The 19722-nt window shown below is 38.5% G+C and overlaps 1 protein-coding gene across 5 annotated transcripts in view; it reads left to right on the top strand.

Annotated features, from left to right (window-relative positions):
• Nucleotides 1–19722, top strand: part of LOC140185722 (kinesin-like protein KIF20B) — a 92160-nt gene that overhangs the window by 48495 nt on the left and 23943 nt on the right. For all 5 annotated transcript variants that reach the window (XM_072239297.1, XM_072239298.1, XM_072239299.1 and 2 more), the window contains 5 exons: nucleotides 3244–3348; nucleotides 10511–10658; nucleotides 11560–12802; nucleotides 13646–13784; nucleotides 18871–18993. In XM_072239297.1, the coding sequence (XP_072095398.1) occupies nucleotides 3244–3348; nucleotides 10511–10658; nucleotides 11560–12802; nucleotides 13646–13784; nucleotides 18871–18993 (1758 nt within the window). The remainder of the gene's footprint in view (nucleotides 1–3243; nucleotides 3349–10510; nucleotides 10659–11559; nucleotides 12803–13645; nucleotides 13785–18870; nucleotides 18994–19722) is intronic.

The raw sequence follows: 19722 nt of genomic DNA, 5'->3' as shown, positions 1-19722 counted from the left end.
CAGATTCACCACTCTCTGTGTGAAGAAGTTTTTCCTAATCTCGGTCCTAAAAGGCTTCCCCTTTATCCTCAAACTGTGGCCCCTCGTTCTGGACTTCCCCAACATCGGGAACAATCTTCCTGCATCTAGCCTGTCCAATCCCTTTAGGATTATATACGTTTCAATCAGATCCCCCCTCAATCTTCTAAATTCCAACGAGTACAAGCCCAGTTCATCCAGTCTTTCTTCGTATGAAAGTCCTGCCATCCCAGGAATCAATCTGGTGAACTTTCTTTGTACTCCCTCTATGGCAAGGATGTCTTTCCTCAGATTAGGGGACCAAAACTGCACACAATACTCCAGGTGTGGTCTCACCAAGGCCTTGTACAACTGCAGTAGTACCTCCCTGCTCCTGTACTCGAATCCTCTCGCTATAAATGCCAGCATACCATTCGCCTTTTTCACTGCCTGCTGTACCTGCATGCCCACTTTCAATGACTGGTGTATAATGACACCCAGGTCTCGTTGCACCTCCCCTTTTCCTAATCGGCCACCATTCAGATAATAATCTGTTTTCCTATTTTTGCCACCAAAGTGGATAACTTCACATTTATCCACATTAAATTGCATCTGCCATGAATTTGCCCACTCACCCAACCTATCCAAGTCACCCTGCATCCTCTTAGCATCCTCCTCACAGCTAACACTGCCCCCCAGCTTCGTGTCATCCGCAAACTTGGAGATGCTGCATTTAATTCCCTCATCCAAGTCATTAATATATATTGTAAACAACTGGGGTCCCAGCACTGAGCCTTGCGGTACCCCACTAGTCACCGCCTGCCATTCTGAAAAGGTCCCGTTTATTCCCACTCTTTGCTTCCTGTCTACTAACCAACTCCCCACCCACACCAATACTTTACCCCCAATACCGTGTGCTTTAAGTTTGCACACTAATCTCCTGTGTGGGACCTCGTCAAAAGCCTTCTGAAAATCCAAATATACCACATCCACAGGTTCTCCCCTATCCACTCTACTAGTTACAAACTCAAAAAATTCTATGAGATTCGTCAGACCGATTTTCCTTTCACAAATCCATGCTGACTTTGTCCGATCATTTCACCGCTTTCCAAATGTGCTGTTATCACATCCTTGATAACTGACTCCAGCAGTTTCCCCACCCCCGACGTTAGGCTAACCGGTCTATAATTCCCCGGTTTCTCTCTCCCTCCTTTTTTAAAAAGCAGGGTTACATTAGTCACCCTCCAATCCTCAGGAACTAGTCCAGAATCTAACGAGTTTTGAAAAATTATCACTAATGCATCCACTATTTCTTGGGCTACTTCCTTAAGCACTCTGGGATGCAGACCATCTGGCCCTGAGGATTTATCTGCCTTCAATCCCTTCAATTTACCTAACACCACTTCCCTACTAACATGTATTTCGCTCAGTTCCTCCATCTCACTGGACCCTCTGTCCCCTACTATTTCTGGAAGATTATTCATGTCCTCCTTAGTGAATACAGAACCAAAGTAATTATTCAATTGGTCTGCCAGGGCCTTGCTCCCCATAATCAATTCACCTGTTTCTGTCTGCAGGGGACCTACATTTGTCTTTACCAGTCTTTTCCTTTTTACATATCTATAAAAGCTTTTACAGTCCGTTTTTATGTTCCCTGCCAGTTTCCTCTCATAATCTTTTTTCCCCTTTCTAATTAAGCCGTTTATCCTCCTCTGCTGAACTCTGAATTTCTCCCAGTCCTCAGGTGATCCACTTTCTCTGGCTAATTTGTATGCTTCTTCTTTGGAATTGATACTATCCCTAATTTCTCTTGTCAGCCACGGGTGCACTACCTTCCTTGATTTATTCTTTTGCCAAACTAGGATGAACAATTGTTGTAGTTCATCCATGCAACCTTTAAATGCTTGCCATTGCATATCCACCGTCAATCCTTTAAGTGTCATTTGCCAGTCTATCTTAGCTAATTCACATCTCATACCTTCAAAGTTACCCCTCTTTAAGTTCAGAACCTTTGTTTCTGAATTAACTATGTCACTCTCCATCTTAATGAAGAATTCCACCATATTATGGTCACTCTTACCCAAGGGGCCTCTCACAACAAGATTGCTAATTAACCCTTCCTCATTGCTCAAAACCCAGTCCAGAATAGCCTGCTCTCTAGTCGGTTCCTCGACATGTTGGTTCAAAAAACCATCCCGCATACATTCCAAGAAATCCTCCTCCTCAGCACCTTTACCAATTTGGTTCACCCAATCTACATGTAGATTGAAGTCACCCATTATAACTGCTGTTCCTTTATTGCACACATTTCTAATTTCCTGTTTAATACCATCTCCGACCTCACTACTACTGTTAGGTGGCCTGTACACAACTCCCACCAGCGTCTTCTGCCCCTTAGTGTTACGCAGCTCTACCCATATCGATTCCACATCTTCCCAGCTTATGTCCTTCCTTTCTATTGCGTTAATCTCCTCTCTAACCAGCAACGCCACCCCACCTCCCCTTCCTTCATGTCTATCCCTCCTGAATATTGAATATCCCTGAACGTTGAGCTCCCATCCCTGGTCACCCTGGAGCCATGTCTCTGTGATCCCAACTATATCATAATCATTAATAACAATCTGCACTTTCAATTCATCCACCTTATTACGAATGCTCCTTGCATTGACACACAAAGCCTTCAGGTGCTCTTTTACAACTCTCTTAGCCCTTATACAATTATGCTGAAAAGTGGCCCTTTTTAATGCTTGCCCTGGATTTGTCGGCCTGCCACTTTTACTTTTCTCCATAGTACTTTTTGCTTCTACCCTCACTTTACACCCCTCTGTCTCTCTGCACTGGTTCCCATCCCCCTGTTGTGAACTAACCTGCTCACGCCTTGCCTCTTTAATTTGATTCCCACCCCCCAACCATTCTAGTTTAAAGTCACCTCAGTAGCCCCCACTAATCTCCCTGCCAGGATATTGGTCCCCCTAGGATTCAAGTGCAACCCGTCCTTTTTGTACAGGTCACGCCTGCGCCAAAAGAGGTCCCAATGATCCAAAAACTTGAATCCAATTGGAAGAGCCAATTTTAAGTGCAATCCCTAAGGTAACATTGAAAAGTTGTGCAGGAATTGTTTTTTCTACTTTCTGCTATTTAAAACATTTATTCTGTTTTATTTAGTAACTGCCAATGCTCCAATAGAGCTATGACTTAAAAGAAAATTTTGTGTTTTGACCTACTTCTGTATATAAAAATACATAGGAAATGGAGATCAAAAAGTTGATGGATGAATTGATTCTCAAGGATGCTGATTTGAATAAAGTGAAAAACCTGCTTGCAATTTATGAAGAAAGAATGGACGAATATGTGAGTTTCTAATTAGTTTTTAAAGAATATTATGGAACAGTTGGTCTGTTTAGTATGAAGATTTTTGCACTTTATATTAGTTATCGTGAACTCTTGACAAATTTTAAGACTTTCAAGCTAAGCTTTCTTACTTTTTTCAATTTAAGATATTTGACCATTGTCTTGATAAGTGATTCTCAAATGTTTTTGGACTTGGAAATTATTTTCTTTGTGCTGAGCTTTCATCTGATCAAATATCTATACTGAGCCCCATAAGTTTAATGTCTACATTAGCTCCCTTGTGAAACCCCACCGGTTTCCTTGGTTGCGCAAGTCTAGGGAAGACACACTCTAGTCCCACCAAACTCATGAGGTTGAGACGACCCTCCCACCCCAAACCCTGGTTTGTGTGGATGCTGTGTAATTTGCAACCCTGTTACAACTCAGTGCCAAGAAATAACAGACAGCACACTGCATATGACAAAAGGAGTTATACTTATGGAACTTAACTGAAGGGTAAGTAAAGAATGCAAGAACAAAAAGGGCCCATTATAATTAAACAGTCAATTATGCACAAGTTGGATCTCATCTTGACTTCTGTGTCACTCATGCGCTGGGCACTCGGTCTGTGTGAAAGCACACACGACCTTCCGAATGTCGCTGGCAATCCATCTCGAACATATGGATTCTTACCAGGTCGGATCCTACGACCGGTTCTCCCCAGCGTCTTCTCTCTTTGTCTTCCCCTGAACAAAAGCTCCAAGGCCAACCTTAGTGTCTCTTCCCAAAATACAATCTCCCCCAGTTCCACCATCCTTATTGGATGGCACACATTTCTCATCATTCCTCATCTTCGACAATAACCCAAACAGACTAAGTGAAATACCTACAACATAACAGTAAAGATATTAACCAGAGTATTACACTTGTTTAACGTCACTGTTCATTTTTTCTAATTTCTGTTCTCTTGTTTTTTTACATATTTGTTTGCACTTCAGCCACTCCTGTATGTGGCAAAGCAGACCACTTCCTAAAACATTAGAAACATGTAATGAAGACTGTGCTTGAAGTCAGTGGTTACCCTGCTTAGAGATCCTGGAGTTAAAGCAATTGGCAAGCATTTTATTTTAAAACCTTGAAGTTCTCGAGTCAGGTGGACTGAAACTATACCATTCTTATTTTGAAATTTAAAGACCGGTCAAAGATCCTGGTCTAGAAATTCAACTGCAGAGTTATATTTATCTCATGTTGTTTTAAAAAAAGAATGCACGCTCAATGGAGTGAAACATGAAGATTTTTTTCTGGCTGTTTTTAGTTATTCTGTATATTTGACTGAACATGGTGCTCTAACACATCAGACTGTGTATTTAATTGTCAGACCCTCATTTATTGATATCACATTGTCCTTAGAATGACCACCGTTGATTATTCCAACTACTGCACAGAGTCTTGTCATTTTCAGAAGTTTTCTGATGACTCTGCCATAGTTGGATGCATCAGCAGGGGAGATGAGGCTGAGTACAGGGCTACGGTAGGAAACTTTGGCACATAGTGTGAGCAGAATTATCTGCAGCTTAATGTGAAAAAGACTAAGGAGCTGGTGGTAGACCTGAGGAGAACAAAGGTACTGGTGACCCCTGTTTCCATCCAGGGGGTCAGTTTGGACATGGTGGAGGATTACAAGTACCTGGGGATACGAATTGACAATAAACTGGACTGGTCAAAGAACACTGAGGCTGCCTACAAGAAGGGTCAGAGCCGTCTCTATTTCCTGAGGAGACTGAGGTCCTTTAACATCTGCTGGATGATACTGAGGATGTTCTACAAGTCTGTGGTGGCCAGTGCTATAATGTTTGCTGTTGTGTGCTGGGGCAGCAGACACCAACAGAATCAACAAACTTATTTGTAAGGCCAGTGATGTTGTGGGGATGGAACTGGACTCTCTGACGGTGGTGTCTGAAAAGAGGATGCTGTCTAAGTTGCATGCCATCTTGGTCAATGTCTCCCATCTACTACATAATGTACTGGGTGGGCACAGGAGTACATTCAGCCAGAGACTCATTCCACCGAGATGCAGCACAGAGCGTCATAGGAAGTCATTCCTGCCTGTGGCCATCAAACTTTACAACTCCTCCCTTGGAGGGTCAGACACCCTGAGCCAATAGGCTGGTCCTGGACCTATTTCATAATTTCCTGGCATAATTTACATATTACTATTCAACTATTTATGGTTTTATTACTATTTAATTATTTATGGTGCAACTGTAATGAAAACCAACTTCCCCCGGGATCAATAATGTATGACTATGACTAGAACAGTTTTTTATAGCATGTTATTAGACTGTCAGTCTTACACTTATACATTTGATTCTTTTTCATTCCACCATGATAGCAATCGAACTAACCATCTTTCACTAACCTTCTGCACAATAGCCTTGTTCTCAGTCATATTGATCCATCCATAATGAATTGGCCACTGCCCCAGACATAAATAAAACTTGGCTCTCAAGTTGCCTTTAAGTTGCAACCACCACCACCTGGTGTTTGACATTTCTAGGGAAAATATGCTGATTCTTCCTTATCTATAATTTCAAAAAAATCTTTTAATTTACCCCTTAATATTCAATGCGCTAGGGACAATGACTGAAGTTTGTCCAACTTTTGTTGATAGCTCGTACCCTCTAATCCAGGCAGCTTCTTGGTAAACCTTTTCTGCACCCTTTCCACAGTATCCACATCCTTCATATAATGCGGTGACCAGAACTGCATGCAATATTCCAACTGCAGCCTGGCTGGCATTCTCATTCTCATTTTCTTTCTTTCATTCATTCATTCTCATTCTCATTCTCATTTTCTCTCTCTCTCTCTCTCTCTCTCTTTTTTTATATATATATATATATATATATCTCTCTCTCTCTCTCTTTTTTTTATCTCTCTCTCTCTCTCTTTTTTTATATATATATATATATATATATATATATCTCTCTCTCTCTCTCTTTTTTTATCTCTCTCTCTCTCTCTCTCTCTCTCTCTCTCTCTCTCTCTCTCTCTCTGTAGCATAACTTCCTTTCTTATTCTCCCTACCAATGAAAGCAAGCATGCCATACCACATTTTTTACTATCTTAGCCACTTGCACAGCTATATTGTGTGAACTATAGAACTGGACCCAAAGATCCCCTTACCTCAATGCTATTAATGGCTCTCATTTACTGTGTACTTCCATCTGCCACTTCTCTACCCATATCTGTAACTAATTTATATTCAGCTGCATTTTTTGATATTCCCTTACACTGTCCAAACTCTACCAATCTTGGTGTCGTGCACAAACTTGCAAATCCACCTATCTACATTTTCATGCAAATCATTAATGTACGTATATCACAAACAACAAGGGTCCAGTACCAATCATTGCAGAACACCGCGGGTCACAGATCACAGACCTCCACCCAGAGTAACAGTCTTCATTCCTAATCTGTCATCTTTGGGCAAGCCAGTTCTATATTCAAACATGCAATTCACCCTAGATCTCATGCATTCTAATCTTCTGAATCAATCTATTGTGAGGGTCCTTATCAAGTGCCTTGAAGTCCATAGAGATAATAACCACTGCCTTACTTTCATCAAGCACCTTTGTCACGGCAATAGAATTTGTAAGGCATGACCTACCCACTCAAAGCCATGCTGACTGACCCTGTGCAGATCCAAATGTGCATGAATCCTATCGCCTAAATTTTGTAACTAACATCTTCAATGTTTTGTTTTTAAAAAGTGAAAAATATGTAAGAATCATAGCTTAACGTAGCTTGATTATAACGTAATAGAGTGGTTAAAACCATTGGTTTGTGGTAATTTTATTTTTTAAAAGTGAACAGCTGTATGCAAATTTGACTTTTGTTTCAAAAACATACCTGTTGCTGTCCTTGGGCTGAAAGCGTAAGGATCTTTTACAATCTCCTTGAAAGTCTATAGAAAATCAAATTAGGTCTGGGGTCTGCAGTAGTTTCTTGCACATCTTTTTCAATTCAAAGTTGTTTACATGTAAAATAGTACTGACTGCAATTTACATTTAAAACCCTGAATGCATCTATACTACTTTCAGTAGCTTTGGATGAATCCTACTGAGAGGGGAAATGTGCAACTGAGCAAAAAAAAAGCTATTGACAATTATCTTAGTTAATACTATGCAGGTGTCCCCCGCTTTACGAATGGTCGCTTTATGCTACTTTGCTTTTACGAAAAACCTACATTAGTACCTGTTTTTGCTAACCGAATGCAGATTTTCGCTTTTACGAAAAGCGAAAATAGTGTTCAGCGTTTGTTTTGCAGCGAGCCGCTATAGAAAGACTACCATGACCGTGAAGCCTTGGGCGGGCGGGCAGATGTGTGCGCATGCATGTATGTGCCAATTTGCTTTTTCTACAAATCAGTTTTTGGCTAAATCTTCCCAATTCTGATAAGTGAAACTACACTGTACATATTATTTCTACTTTATATAGGCTGTGTATTTGTCATATCATTCCTGCTTTTACTATATGTTAGTATTAATTTAGGTTTTATGTGCTATTTGGTATGATTTGGTAGGTTATTTTTTGGGTCTGGGAACGCTCAAAAAATTTTCCCATATAAATTAATGGTAATTGCTTTTTCACTTTACGCCATTTCGGCTTAAGAACGCCCTACTTTCGTAAACGGAGGGAGCCTGTATTTCAGTAATACGTCTATGCCTTCTTAGTTGCAATTATGTCCAGCTTTTCCATTATGTGTTATCTTCAGGTAGTGATCTAATTCCAACCATTGTACAATTGTTATATTACAAACTTGTACTTTTGAGAATTATACTACATAACCTAATGCTTCTCTGTCTGATCTATCATCCTGCAATGACTTTTCACTACATTAATGCTTAGGTCGTGTCAAAGTGCAGTCAATTTTGCTCTGTTAATTAGCTTGATTCTCCTTTCTGACATCATCCCTGATATCATCCCTGATTTGATTGGGCATGAACTTTTGTTCTTTTGTGTACTTTTGACATTATCGTTGCATTGTTGTCAGATGATAGAAGAGTGTTTGCAGTCTGGCAGAACACAGAATCATATATTTTGCAGTTTTATGCTTGGTTTTCGGGTTAACCAACTTCTACTCTGCTACGCATTCATACCTAATCTATCTAATCTCAAACTATGTTGCATAAATCTAAATTATTTGTTCCTTATCAAAACAGTCTTTCAATGGTGTGTTTCAGCACACATTAGCAATGATGTTTATATTCAACTTCACATTTGACTTGCATTATGTCTGACTAAAATGTAATGGGTTATTTTGATGTGGGCTACAAAGGTTCAAATTTCCTTACTGTAGTTTCCAAGTTATTAAAATAATTTTTTAATAATCCCCTTTTCACTTTTGTGTTGCTACTTCCAAATTGTAATAAGGTATGGTAGACTGCATACTCCTAACTTTAAAAAAAAATACTGTTTGTGCTCTCACTCATCACAGATGGTGATCATCAGGACATTTCTTTATTGAAAGTTTTAAAAAAAAATTCAATAGAGCAGAGAAAGGGTTCTTTCAGCCGACCTTGATGCTCCTGTATGCTAAATGTATTGTCTCTCTATGCTTTTCTTGTCCAAAAGCCTTTTAAATGTTATAGTATCTTCATGATATATCTCCCACTACCAACTCTGCAACCTGTTCAAGACATTCTCTCCTTTAAAATTCTCCCCATTTGTCTGACCTATAACTGCAAATCTGCTCAAATTAGCTTAAGCTTCTTGTATTTTATATTGTTAACTACATATTTTCAGTGATTATAGTCATACAGCATGCAAACAGGCCTTTTGGCTAATTGGTTCATCCATGCTGATCACGATGCCCATCCAAGCTGCTAGTGTCTAGGTCCTTCTAAACCTTTCCTAACCATGTACCTGCCCAACTGTCTTTTAAGAGTTTCTTCTGTGTAGGTCATTCCACATACATACCACCCTTCGTGTATTTAAAAACAAGTTACTCCTCAAGTTCCTATTAAATATTTCCTTTCTCATTATAAGCCTATGTCCTATAGTTTTTGATTCCCCAACCATGGGGAAAAAGACTGAGTGCATTCACCTTAATATGCCATTTATGATTTCTATACTATCTCCTCTCAGTCTCCTATGTTCCAAGGAAAGTAGCTTGGCTATGATATGGCTTACTTCCATAGATACTGTGGGTTCCGAAATCAATATGGAATCTATTGATTCTACCATAGGAATAAAGAGGGGGTGCCTGACAGGAAGATCAGTAGCTTATCAGGAAGTATGCTTATCACACACAGGTTTGGTTTTTGGTGCCTTCCACAAGCACCTTTCCTCTTTAAGTGATCATGGACTAAAGATTCCCAGGAGTTTGTGGGGTCATTGTAATTTTTCAAGGGAACCTCGGCAACATCTTGACTCTTTGTCCGTTCCACCTCTTACTGAGTATAAATGGGGCCATGCTACAACCTGATATTGTTTGCTTAATGATGAATTTGTTTATTCTTCCAGAGGATGTGGATGGGTATATTACTGCTGTTCATTTGGGCATAAATATAGAAAAAGGCAATTTTATGCTTAGAAGCTAGATAGATTATCTTGCATAATTTCAGGCTGAGTCCAAGATAAAGGAATGGATCCTTTATGGTTGTGTAAAATTGTGTCTCAGGGTATCAGAGAAGAAGAATGGATTCTTTCCCTCTGCTATCAGATTTCTGAACAGACAATGAACCAACGAACACTATCTCACTAATTTTGCACTACTTATTTATTTCTATATGTATTGTAATCTGTAGCATTTTTATGTATGGCACTGTACTGCCGCAAAACAAATTTCATGTGATAATAAATCTGATTTTTGATTTCCTTGATGAAATTTTGTTATAATTTCGTAGATAATTTTTTTTGTCATCGGTATAAAATACTTAAATTGGTATTGTTCATAATGCTTTGTTATTCTTATGAACTCAAATTTTAAGTATCTTTATTATATAAAACCTTTTTGAATAAGTGCTTTTTCCTCAATATGCCTGAATTAGACTTGTGTCTTTGGTATGCTCTATAAAAATAAGCCTTTTCAGCTTTTCTTACTTTGCCCCAATTATCTTTCTAGAAAAGTTTATATTGTGACTCTATAGTATTTTAAATAAATATTTTCTCTTGTACCTAGAGTAAAACTATGGAAAGCATTCAAGGAATGTTGGAAACATATAGTAGAACTGAAGTTCCGAACAATACGCTTATGGAAAATCCTTCAACAAACAGCAAATGTACTTATGAAAGTTATCAACAGGAAGATGAACCACCTTCCAAGAAAGGTACAACTTTCTTTTTATTATGAGCCGTATATTTGTATGACAGGATTGATGGTTAAGCATTTAATAACAGTCTTAGACTGCTGAAAAGTGTGTTTTGCATATTCTACAAATCTTCATGTCTATAAATTATATTTTGTTTTTATTTTTTTTCCTACAGCACTTATACATAGGGTTCTTATGAACACTTTTTTTAAAGCAAACTACAGAGTTTTGATTGTTAGAGTTCCAAAAATAATCTTTCACTTTAATTTGTATGGACCTAGCTAAGTTAATTGATAGATAATGCCACTCTGGGTGAGCATGTATTCAGCCTAATGAAGTCTGCAATGATGTTATTTTCTGACAATAAAGCAGCATACTCCCAAAATTGGTAAGCTATTTTTAGGTGCATAATGGATTTGTGCACAATTTCTGTATGTAATTTTGATGAATTAACCTTCTGAAAATTCAAGTACCCTTCATTGATGGATCCAGCCCTGTCTATTCTACCAGTTATCTTCAACCATCAGGCTTCTCGTGGATCATTTCGTGCATGGAATTTGAAATGGTGTGTTGTGTATTCTGCATTCTCTAAAAAAAGCTTGGAGAAAAAAAACTTGTTGCTGCTTTGGCTTTTAATTGTTTATTTCAATCTGTCATACAATATTGCGAAGGTACAGTGTTGGTGCATGGGCTGCTTTTGCTCCCATTCCCATTCCTCCCAAAAATGCATTCTCCTATTTCACTTTTTATGGTCCATACATTGCAGTACGTTAACAAGCCCATTTGTGCTTATGTGTAAGTATTTTCCGAAGTCTACTACACTAAAGTACTGATATGTTTTCTTTTATTATTGATAATCAAATGTTAAATTTGTGTACTTCATTTTATTTAGCAAAGGTGTTTGAACTTTTTTTTATAGGTTCATTAAACAAAGAGCTATACAAATGCACAAGCATGAAAACTCTTGAACAGAAAGTTGAAGGTATGAGAAATGAATTAACTGCTAAAGAGCGAGCAGTGATAACATTACATGAAGAAATACAAAACTTAAAGGATCAGTTAATTTTAGCCCAAGAAAATCTCAACAATGACAAAAGCTTAAATGAAGAATTGAATCAATGTGTTGAAAGGCTTCGGTTGGATCTAACTACTTCAGCTGAGACGATTCACAAACTAACAGAACAGATTGAAAACGAAAATTCAAATTATGAAAAGTTAGGACTTGAGCTTAAATTTGAGAAGGAATTAAATATGCAACAGTCTCAAAAAATTAAACTGCTCCAGACAGAGATGGAATTGTGTAGGAATGAAGTTACACAGAGAGAAGTACAAAATAAAACACTGGAAGATAAAATTGACACACTAAGAAATTTCCAGAAGGAATCTGAATTGAGTATTGCAGAACTGAAATGTACCAAGGATCTCCTGCAAAATGAAAAGAAAGAATCTCTGAAAAAAGTGACAGAAATTGAATCTCTACAGAAACAATTATCTATTCTTGCTCAGGAATTAGATGAGGCAAAAGCTGTGGTGCAAAGGCGAGACAGTGGTCCCTTCCGTAAGACAATTGAAAAGCTGCAGAAGGAATGCGAGGTTATAGTTAAATTGTCATCACAAAAAAGCCAGCAAATCCAGGATTTGAATGAAGAGCTGAAGTCCCTGAAGAAGCAAAAGGCAGACCTGCAGGCCACATGTACTGAACTGAAAGTAAATGAAACTACAACTCAGAATTTGCTTCAGGAAAAGGATGTCGAACTTAAAGAATTCAAAGCAAATTTTAAAGAGACTGAAAATAAGATGGAAGCTCTAATGCAGAATAAAGGAAAAATTGTAGATCTTGAGAAAGAGATTGAAAATTATCGACACATAATGGAAGCTCGAGAGTTGGAAATCTCAAAGAATAAAGGAAATCTTACTAGATTTGAAGAACAATTGAAAGAGAGGGAGGAATACATTGCCAATCTGCAAAATAATTTAAAATGTATGGAAAAGAAACTTGTTGACTCCAACAAATGTGTTGACGATCTTAAACTAAATTTAAAATCTCAAGAAGTTAGGTTTAAGAAAGAGGTCAGAGAGGTGCAAGATAATTGGCATGCTACACAAGAGACTTTATCTAAAAAGGAAGAAGAACTGGAGAGTAAGCATCTTGAATTTAATAAGTAAGTATTGTGAAATGCATTATATGACAAATATACAAAGTTCTATGCATGGTGACCATCCATTTCTCTAGAATAGCTTATTGATGAGAGCAGTATTAGTTTACAATAACAAACATATTAATACAAAAAATGGCTAAATTGAAAATAGTGATTAAATTGTTGCTTCTATTGTAGTTTCAAGAATGTTTGCAAATATAGATCTACTTTTGATAAACATTTGTTAGTTTATGATTGTACAAAATATTTTCCTGAATTGACATTTAGTACAATGATTACATTCGATGTAATGCATGACCAACTTTGAGCAAAATTTTGTTGGATATTGTGTCTGCACATAAAACACATATAGGAAGGTGACCTGCACATAGTGAAGCAATAATATGAGCAAAATAACGGCAAGTTTACAAAATCTATAAGATTCGAGTGCAAAATTTTTATTTGACAGTCTTTGTCTTCCAAATGTCTGTAAATTGTTAAAAAATACAGGAAATTAAAGACTCACTGAAACCTAGTCTAATATTAAGTCTTGTTTTTAATGTTAAGAATGTGACTTCATTTTTAGCTAGCATCCAAGATACGGTATTACAACAATATATTATTCCATTCTGTACTAATGCATCAATTTGAATCAAATACACAACTTCAAATGTTTCCATCAAACTATCCAGATATCTTGAAATTTGCACTTTACAAATCATCAAATGTAACTTTGCTGTTTTGACAGTTTGACCTGAATGAATTCATTAAGTTTGGATTGAGTTGACTACACCTAAAATTTTGCTTTTTGTTGTCCCATTTTCTTAGAATTTGTTAATATAATTTGATATTTTTGTTCTACTGAAGGCTGAGAATTGAACTTTCTGAAAATGCCTCAGAATGTCAAAGATTGGCAGTTGACCTGCAGAGGAAAGATGAAGAGTACAGAGAACTCAAGGAGAAATATGTAGATGTCAAGAAACAAATGCAACAGATTGAGGCAGAGGTGAGTAATCATTAAAGTTTAAAAACAAACCTGCTGAAATGTGGTTTTAAGGTGCTGGGAGTACATTCTTTCAGTAAAGGCATATTTTAAAAGTGATGTGTGAAAATGAAATGCAAATGGTCATATGAATGACTGTACAGATTGCATTATTAAATGTGCAATTAACAGCATTACTGATTTCTTGATGTAGAGAAAATTTGATGTTATTCTGCTATCAAGAGCCTTTTCAGCTTTCCAAGACTTTTGTCAGCTTTGATAGTGTTAATTGTGAAATTTCTACTGTAATTTGTTCCAAAGTGAATTGACTTTAGCGGCTATTAACTCAAGGCAACTGCTAACTTAAAATGAAAGTCATTAGCAGTTTTTTTATACCGGTCTGCAAAGCTAATGCACCAATAATTGCTGGCAGCAGGAGGTGACTTACTTAACGGTGATCCGTGTGTTAAGTATTTACTTACACTTTCGATGTTCTACTATTGTCCATTTGTGCCCCAAGACTGAACTAATCTCTACTGGTGAGGTCTTACAAGACATAAGCAGCTTGTGCAATGTAACAATGTTACTTGCTTGTTTGTAATGAGGAAATTACTCTCATAACTGCTGAATGCCTAATATCCTGCTAAGCCATGACCCTCTACTTTGTCAGCCCCTAAAGTAGTGAAATTTGTATGAATGACCATAAGATATCGGAACAGAATTGTGTCATTTGGCCCAGCTGGCTGATCCATTTCCCTCTCAGTCCCAATCTCCCCCTTCTCCCACATCCTTTTGTGCCCAGACTAATCAAAAACCTATCAACCTCTGCCTTAAATATACCTGGTGACTTGGGCTCCACAGCCACCCGTGGCAAAGAATTCCACAGATTCACCATTCTCTGGCTAAAGAAATTCCTCCTCATCTCTGTTCTGAATGGATTTCACTCTGTTCTGCACTGCGTCCTCCAGTCCAAAACACCCCCACCAAAGCAAACATCCTTTCCACGTCCATTCTATTGAGACCTTTTAACATTCAATAGATTTCAATGAGATCCCCCCTCATTCTTCTGAATCCCAGTGAGTACAACCCAGAGCCATCAAGCACCTTGTATGATGAGCCTTTCAATCATTTTAGTGAGCCTCCTTTGAACCCTCTCCAATATCAGCACATCCTTTCATAGATAAGGGGCCCAAAACTGCTCCCAGTACTGAGACATCACTAGTGCCTTATAAAGCCTCAGTATTACATCCTTGCTTTTATATTCTAGTCTTCTTGAAATGAATGCTAGCATCACATTTGCCTTCCTTACCACTGACTCAACCTGCAAATTAACCTTTAGGGAATCATGCAAAGTCTCTTTGTACCTCAGATTTTTGAATTTTGTCTCCACCTAGAAAATGGTCTACACTTTTTTATTTCTTCTACCAAGGTGCATAACCATACACTTCCTGACACTGTATTCCATCTGCCACTTCTTTGCCCATTCTAAACTGTGTAAGTCCTTCTGTAGCCTATACTTCCTTAACACTACCTGCCCCTCCACCTGTCTTCATATCGCCCATAAACTATCAATTCCGCCATCCAAATCATTGATATATAACATAAAAATTGGTCGCAATGCAGAGCTCTGTGGATCACCACTAGTCACTGGCAGCCAACCAGAAAAGGCTCACTTTATTCCCACTCTTTGCCTCCTGCTAGTCTACCATGCTCTATCCTTGCTAGTATCTCTCCTGTAATGCCATGGGTTCTTAATTTTTTAACTTATTAGGCCTTCTTGAAAATCTAAGGACACAACATCCACCAATTCTCCTTTGACTCTCGTGCTTGTTAATTCTTTTTTTAAATTCCACCGATTTGTCAAGCAAGATTTTAACTCAAGGTGACTTTGGCCTATTCTATCATGTGACTCCAAGAACTCTAAACCACATCCTTAACAATGGACTACAAGATCTTGCAAACTACTAACGTGGAATGACATTTTCAATTCTCCCGTCCTCCAGAACCATGCCAGAATCTGTCGATCCTCGAAAGATCTTTACTAATGCCTCCATAATTTCTTCATTCACCTCTTTCAGAACCCTGGGGTGTAAATCATCTGGTCCAGGTGATTAAATCTACCTTCAAACCTTTCAGTCTCCCAAGCACCACCTCGCTAGTTATGGTAACTTCACTCACTTCTGCCCCCTGACAGTCTTGAACTTCTAGTATATTGCTCATGTCTTCCACAGTGAAGACCGGTACAAAATACTGAAATAGTGTTTCAGCCATTTTCTTGTTCCCCATGACTACCTTTCTGGCATCATTTTCCAGCAGTCCAATATCTACACTTGCTTCGCTTTTACTCTTTATAATTCTGAAGAAACTTTTCATATCCTCTTTAATATTATTGGCTAGTTTACCTTCATATTTCATCTTTTCCTTCTTTAGGACTCATTAGTTGCCTTCTGTTGGTTTGTCAAAACATCTCAGTCCTCTAACTTCACACAAATTATTGCTCTATTATATGCTCATTCTTTGGTATTTATTTTGACTTCGACTTCCCTTGTCAGTCGCAGTTGCATCATCTGGCCTTTAGAATACTACTACTTTGGAATGTTATCTATCCTGCATCTTCTGAATTGCTCCCAGAAACTCCAGTCATTGTTGTTCTGCCGTTATCCCCGCTAGTGTCACCTTTTAAACAACTTTGACCAGTCCCTCTTTCATGCCTCTAATTCCCTTTACTCAACTGTAATATTCATACTTCTGACTTTATCTTCTCTTTCTCAAATTGCAGGGTGAATTCTATCATATTGTGATCATTGGCCATAAGGGTTCCTTTACCTTGAGCTCTCTAATCAATTCTGGTTCATTGCACTATATCCAATCCAGAATAGCTGATCACCTAGTGGGTTCAACCATGAGCTGCCACAAAAAAGCCAACTTTTAGGCATTCTAGAAATTCCCCCTCTTGGGATCCAGCACCAACCTGGTTTTCCCAATCTATCTGCATCTTGAAATCCCCAATGGCTATTGTAACATTGTCCTTATAACATGCATTTTCTATGTCCTGTTGAAATTTCTAGCCCATATCTTTGCTACCATTTTGGAGGTCTGTATATAACTCCCATCAGGGTCTCTTTACTCTTGGATTTTCTTAGCTCCATCCACAACGATTATACACCTTCCGATCCTACGTAATTTCATTTTTTCCCAACAGAGCCACACCAACCCCTCTGCCTACCTGCCTGTCATTTTGATACAATATGAATCCTTGGATGTTAAGCTCCCAGCAACTACCTACTTTATTCCATATCCTGCATGCATTGAAATAGCACCTTCAGTCCTGTATTTATCACCCTCTTCGATTTTTGTCCCCCTTTCACATTGCAATTCTTTCTACTAACTGCAATTTTGTCCTATCTTCAGCCTGTCTTTGCTAGCAGTCTCACTGCACACTGCCTTTGTAAACCAACTACTCCATCCTTAGCCCTATCACTGGTTCCTCTGTCAACTTAGTTTAAACTCTCTCCAACAGCTTTAGCAAATTGCCCTCAAGGATATTGGTCCCGCTTGGGTTCAGGTTGTACCTTCCCCAGAAGAGATCCTAATAATCCTGAAGCTGAACCCTTGCCCCTGCACTAGTTCTTTGGCCATGCATTTATCTGCCAAATGCTCTTATTCTACCCTAATGCATAGTACAGGCAGCAATTCAGAAATTACTACCCTGCAGGTCCTGCTTTATAGCTTTCAATCTAGCTCCCTAAAACCTCTCTTCAGGACCTCTTCACCTTTCCTATCTACATCATTGGTGCCAATATGTACCAAGACTTTTGGCTGTTCACGCTCCCTCTTTAGAATGCCAAGCACCCGATCCGAGACATCTGTGACCCTGGCATCTGGGAGGCAACATACTGTCTGTGTGTATCGTGTCCATAGTCCTCTTCGCCTCTCTTCTCCTCTAAGTCATAGCACCAGACTCTGTGCCAAAGACCTAGTCAGTTTGGCTTCCTGTAGGTCATCCCTCCCAACAGGAGAAGACAGGGAAATGGGCAACCAGTGCAGTCATCTCGTTACCTGCCTCCTGCAACCTAGAGGTGACTACCTCCCTGTAGCACTAATCTATTACTTCCTCAGTCTGCTGTATTAGCTGAAGATCATCGAGCTGCAGTTCCAGTTCCTTAATACATACTCTGAGGAGCTATAGCTCAGTACACCTGGTACAGATGTAGCTATCTGGGGGGCTGGAGGTTTCCCTGATTTTCCCATATCTCACAAAAGAAAACAACACAGCCCCTGGAGCCATTCTCATTGTACTAACTGTGCCCTAGCAGAAAGCAAATGAGAAGCCAATACCAAAGCCTCCACACTTTAACACTGGCCCACTCACACAATGGCTGCTCCACATGCCCTGCCTTATTTTTATTTGCCCTTTCTAATGAATCCTGTTCATTGATTGGACACAGTCCAAACTCTTAAACTGCTGCAAAGTATTGCATTTTTAATCTTCAATCGCGAACATGTGTGAAGTCACAGCTTCTTCTTGTGCGCCTGAATGATGGAGATCTAATCTAATATTGAATTTCTAAATTTATTAATGTTTATTAACATTTAACTGAATTTAAATGAGTTTAGTTAAACTCTTTAGAATGTAGTATTTATTGCTGTTTTGCAGTGTCCTTTTCTTGATATAGATGCATTGAGTTGTTGCTCCTATGTTAGGTTTATCTTGGGAAAGCCTTAATGAATGTGGCTCTCAATGTTAGAGAAACTCAGAAAATGTTCATTGAGTCTAATATTGATGTATGCTTCTGAAATTGATAGCAAAAACCAATCAGCAAATTTGTGATTTTTTGCTATGTTTAAATTTGAAATTTGGAGTCACTTGGTACAATGAAAAGTGTAGCTGTATGGACCTTGTGATATTTCCTAAGAAATCAAAAGTTTGACAGTCGAACAGAACTGTGTAGTCAGTAGATATGCAGTGATGAAACTGGGCCTTAAAACTGCAGAAAGGGGGAAAAAAAAGTGAAGCCACAAAGTTAAAGCTGCTTCTCTCCAGAGGTTGCCTAACCTGCTGGACATTTTTGGCATTCTATTTTTCACTTTGTGTTTGCCAAATTTTCAGATATCCTCAAAGCGGGAAGAAGAAAAATCTCTAAGACAAACAGTGTCTGAACTTGAGAGAATGAAGAAACAAACTATTCAAGAGCTTAATACTAAAGAGCGAATGGTTCAACAGTATAAACAGGTATGTTTGGTTTAAATAAATAGCTGTTCTGAATGCTAAGATACAAATATAATCAAAGAATAGATGCATTTTTAGAATATAAAGGGATTGATTGTCATCAGATTCTCAGGAAAGTGAAATTGAATAAGATTAGCCATCATATGAGAATGATACAGTAGCTGAAGGTAAACTGAGAATGAAAGTTTAAAAAAAATATCATTTTGTTAATGGGCAACACATACAAATGCTGGAGGAACTCGACAGGTCAGGCAGCATCTTTGGAGGGGAATAAACAATCGACGTTTCGGGCCTAAACTCTTCATCAAGATTTTACGGAATTCCTTCTCGTCCTCAGAAATATATGAACAGAAATCTAAACAGAAAATGATCTACCCATTTTGCTCTTGAACAATATAACACGTGTATTGTTTCACTACCAGACAAGCTCAATGCCCTTTATGCTCGCTTTGAAAGGGAGAATAAAGCCACAGCTATGAGGACCCCTACAGCGTCCGATGACCCTGTGATCTCTGTCTCGGAGGCTGACATCAGGCTGTCATTCAAGAGTGTGAACCCTCGCAAGGCAGCAGGGCCTGATGGAATACCTGATAAGGCTCTGAAAACCTGTGTCAACCAACTGCCGGCAGCAATTAAGACGTTTTCAATCTCTCACTGCTACAGTTGAAAGTTCTCATCTGCTTCTAAAGGGTAACAATTATACCAGTACCCAAGAAGAACAGTGTGATCTGC

Source organism: Mobula birostris, chromosome 21 (assembly GCF_030028105.1).
Source record: "Mobula birostris isolate sMobBir1 chromosome 21, sMobBir1.hap1, whole genome shotgun sequence".
Lineage (NCBI taxonomy): Eukaryota > Metazoa > Chordata > Chondrichthyes > Myliobatiformes > Myliobatidae > Mobula > Mobula birostris.
The sequence above is the reverse complement of the archived record's forward strand: the minus strand, read 5'-3'. Positions and strand labels throughout refer to the sequence as shown.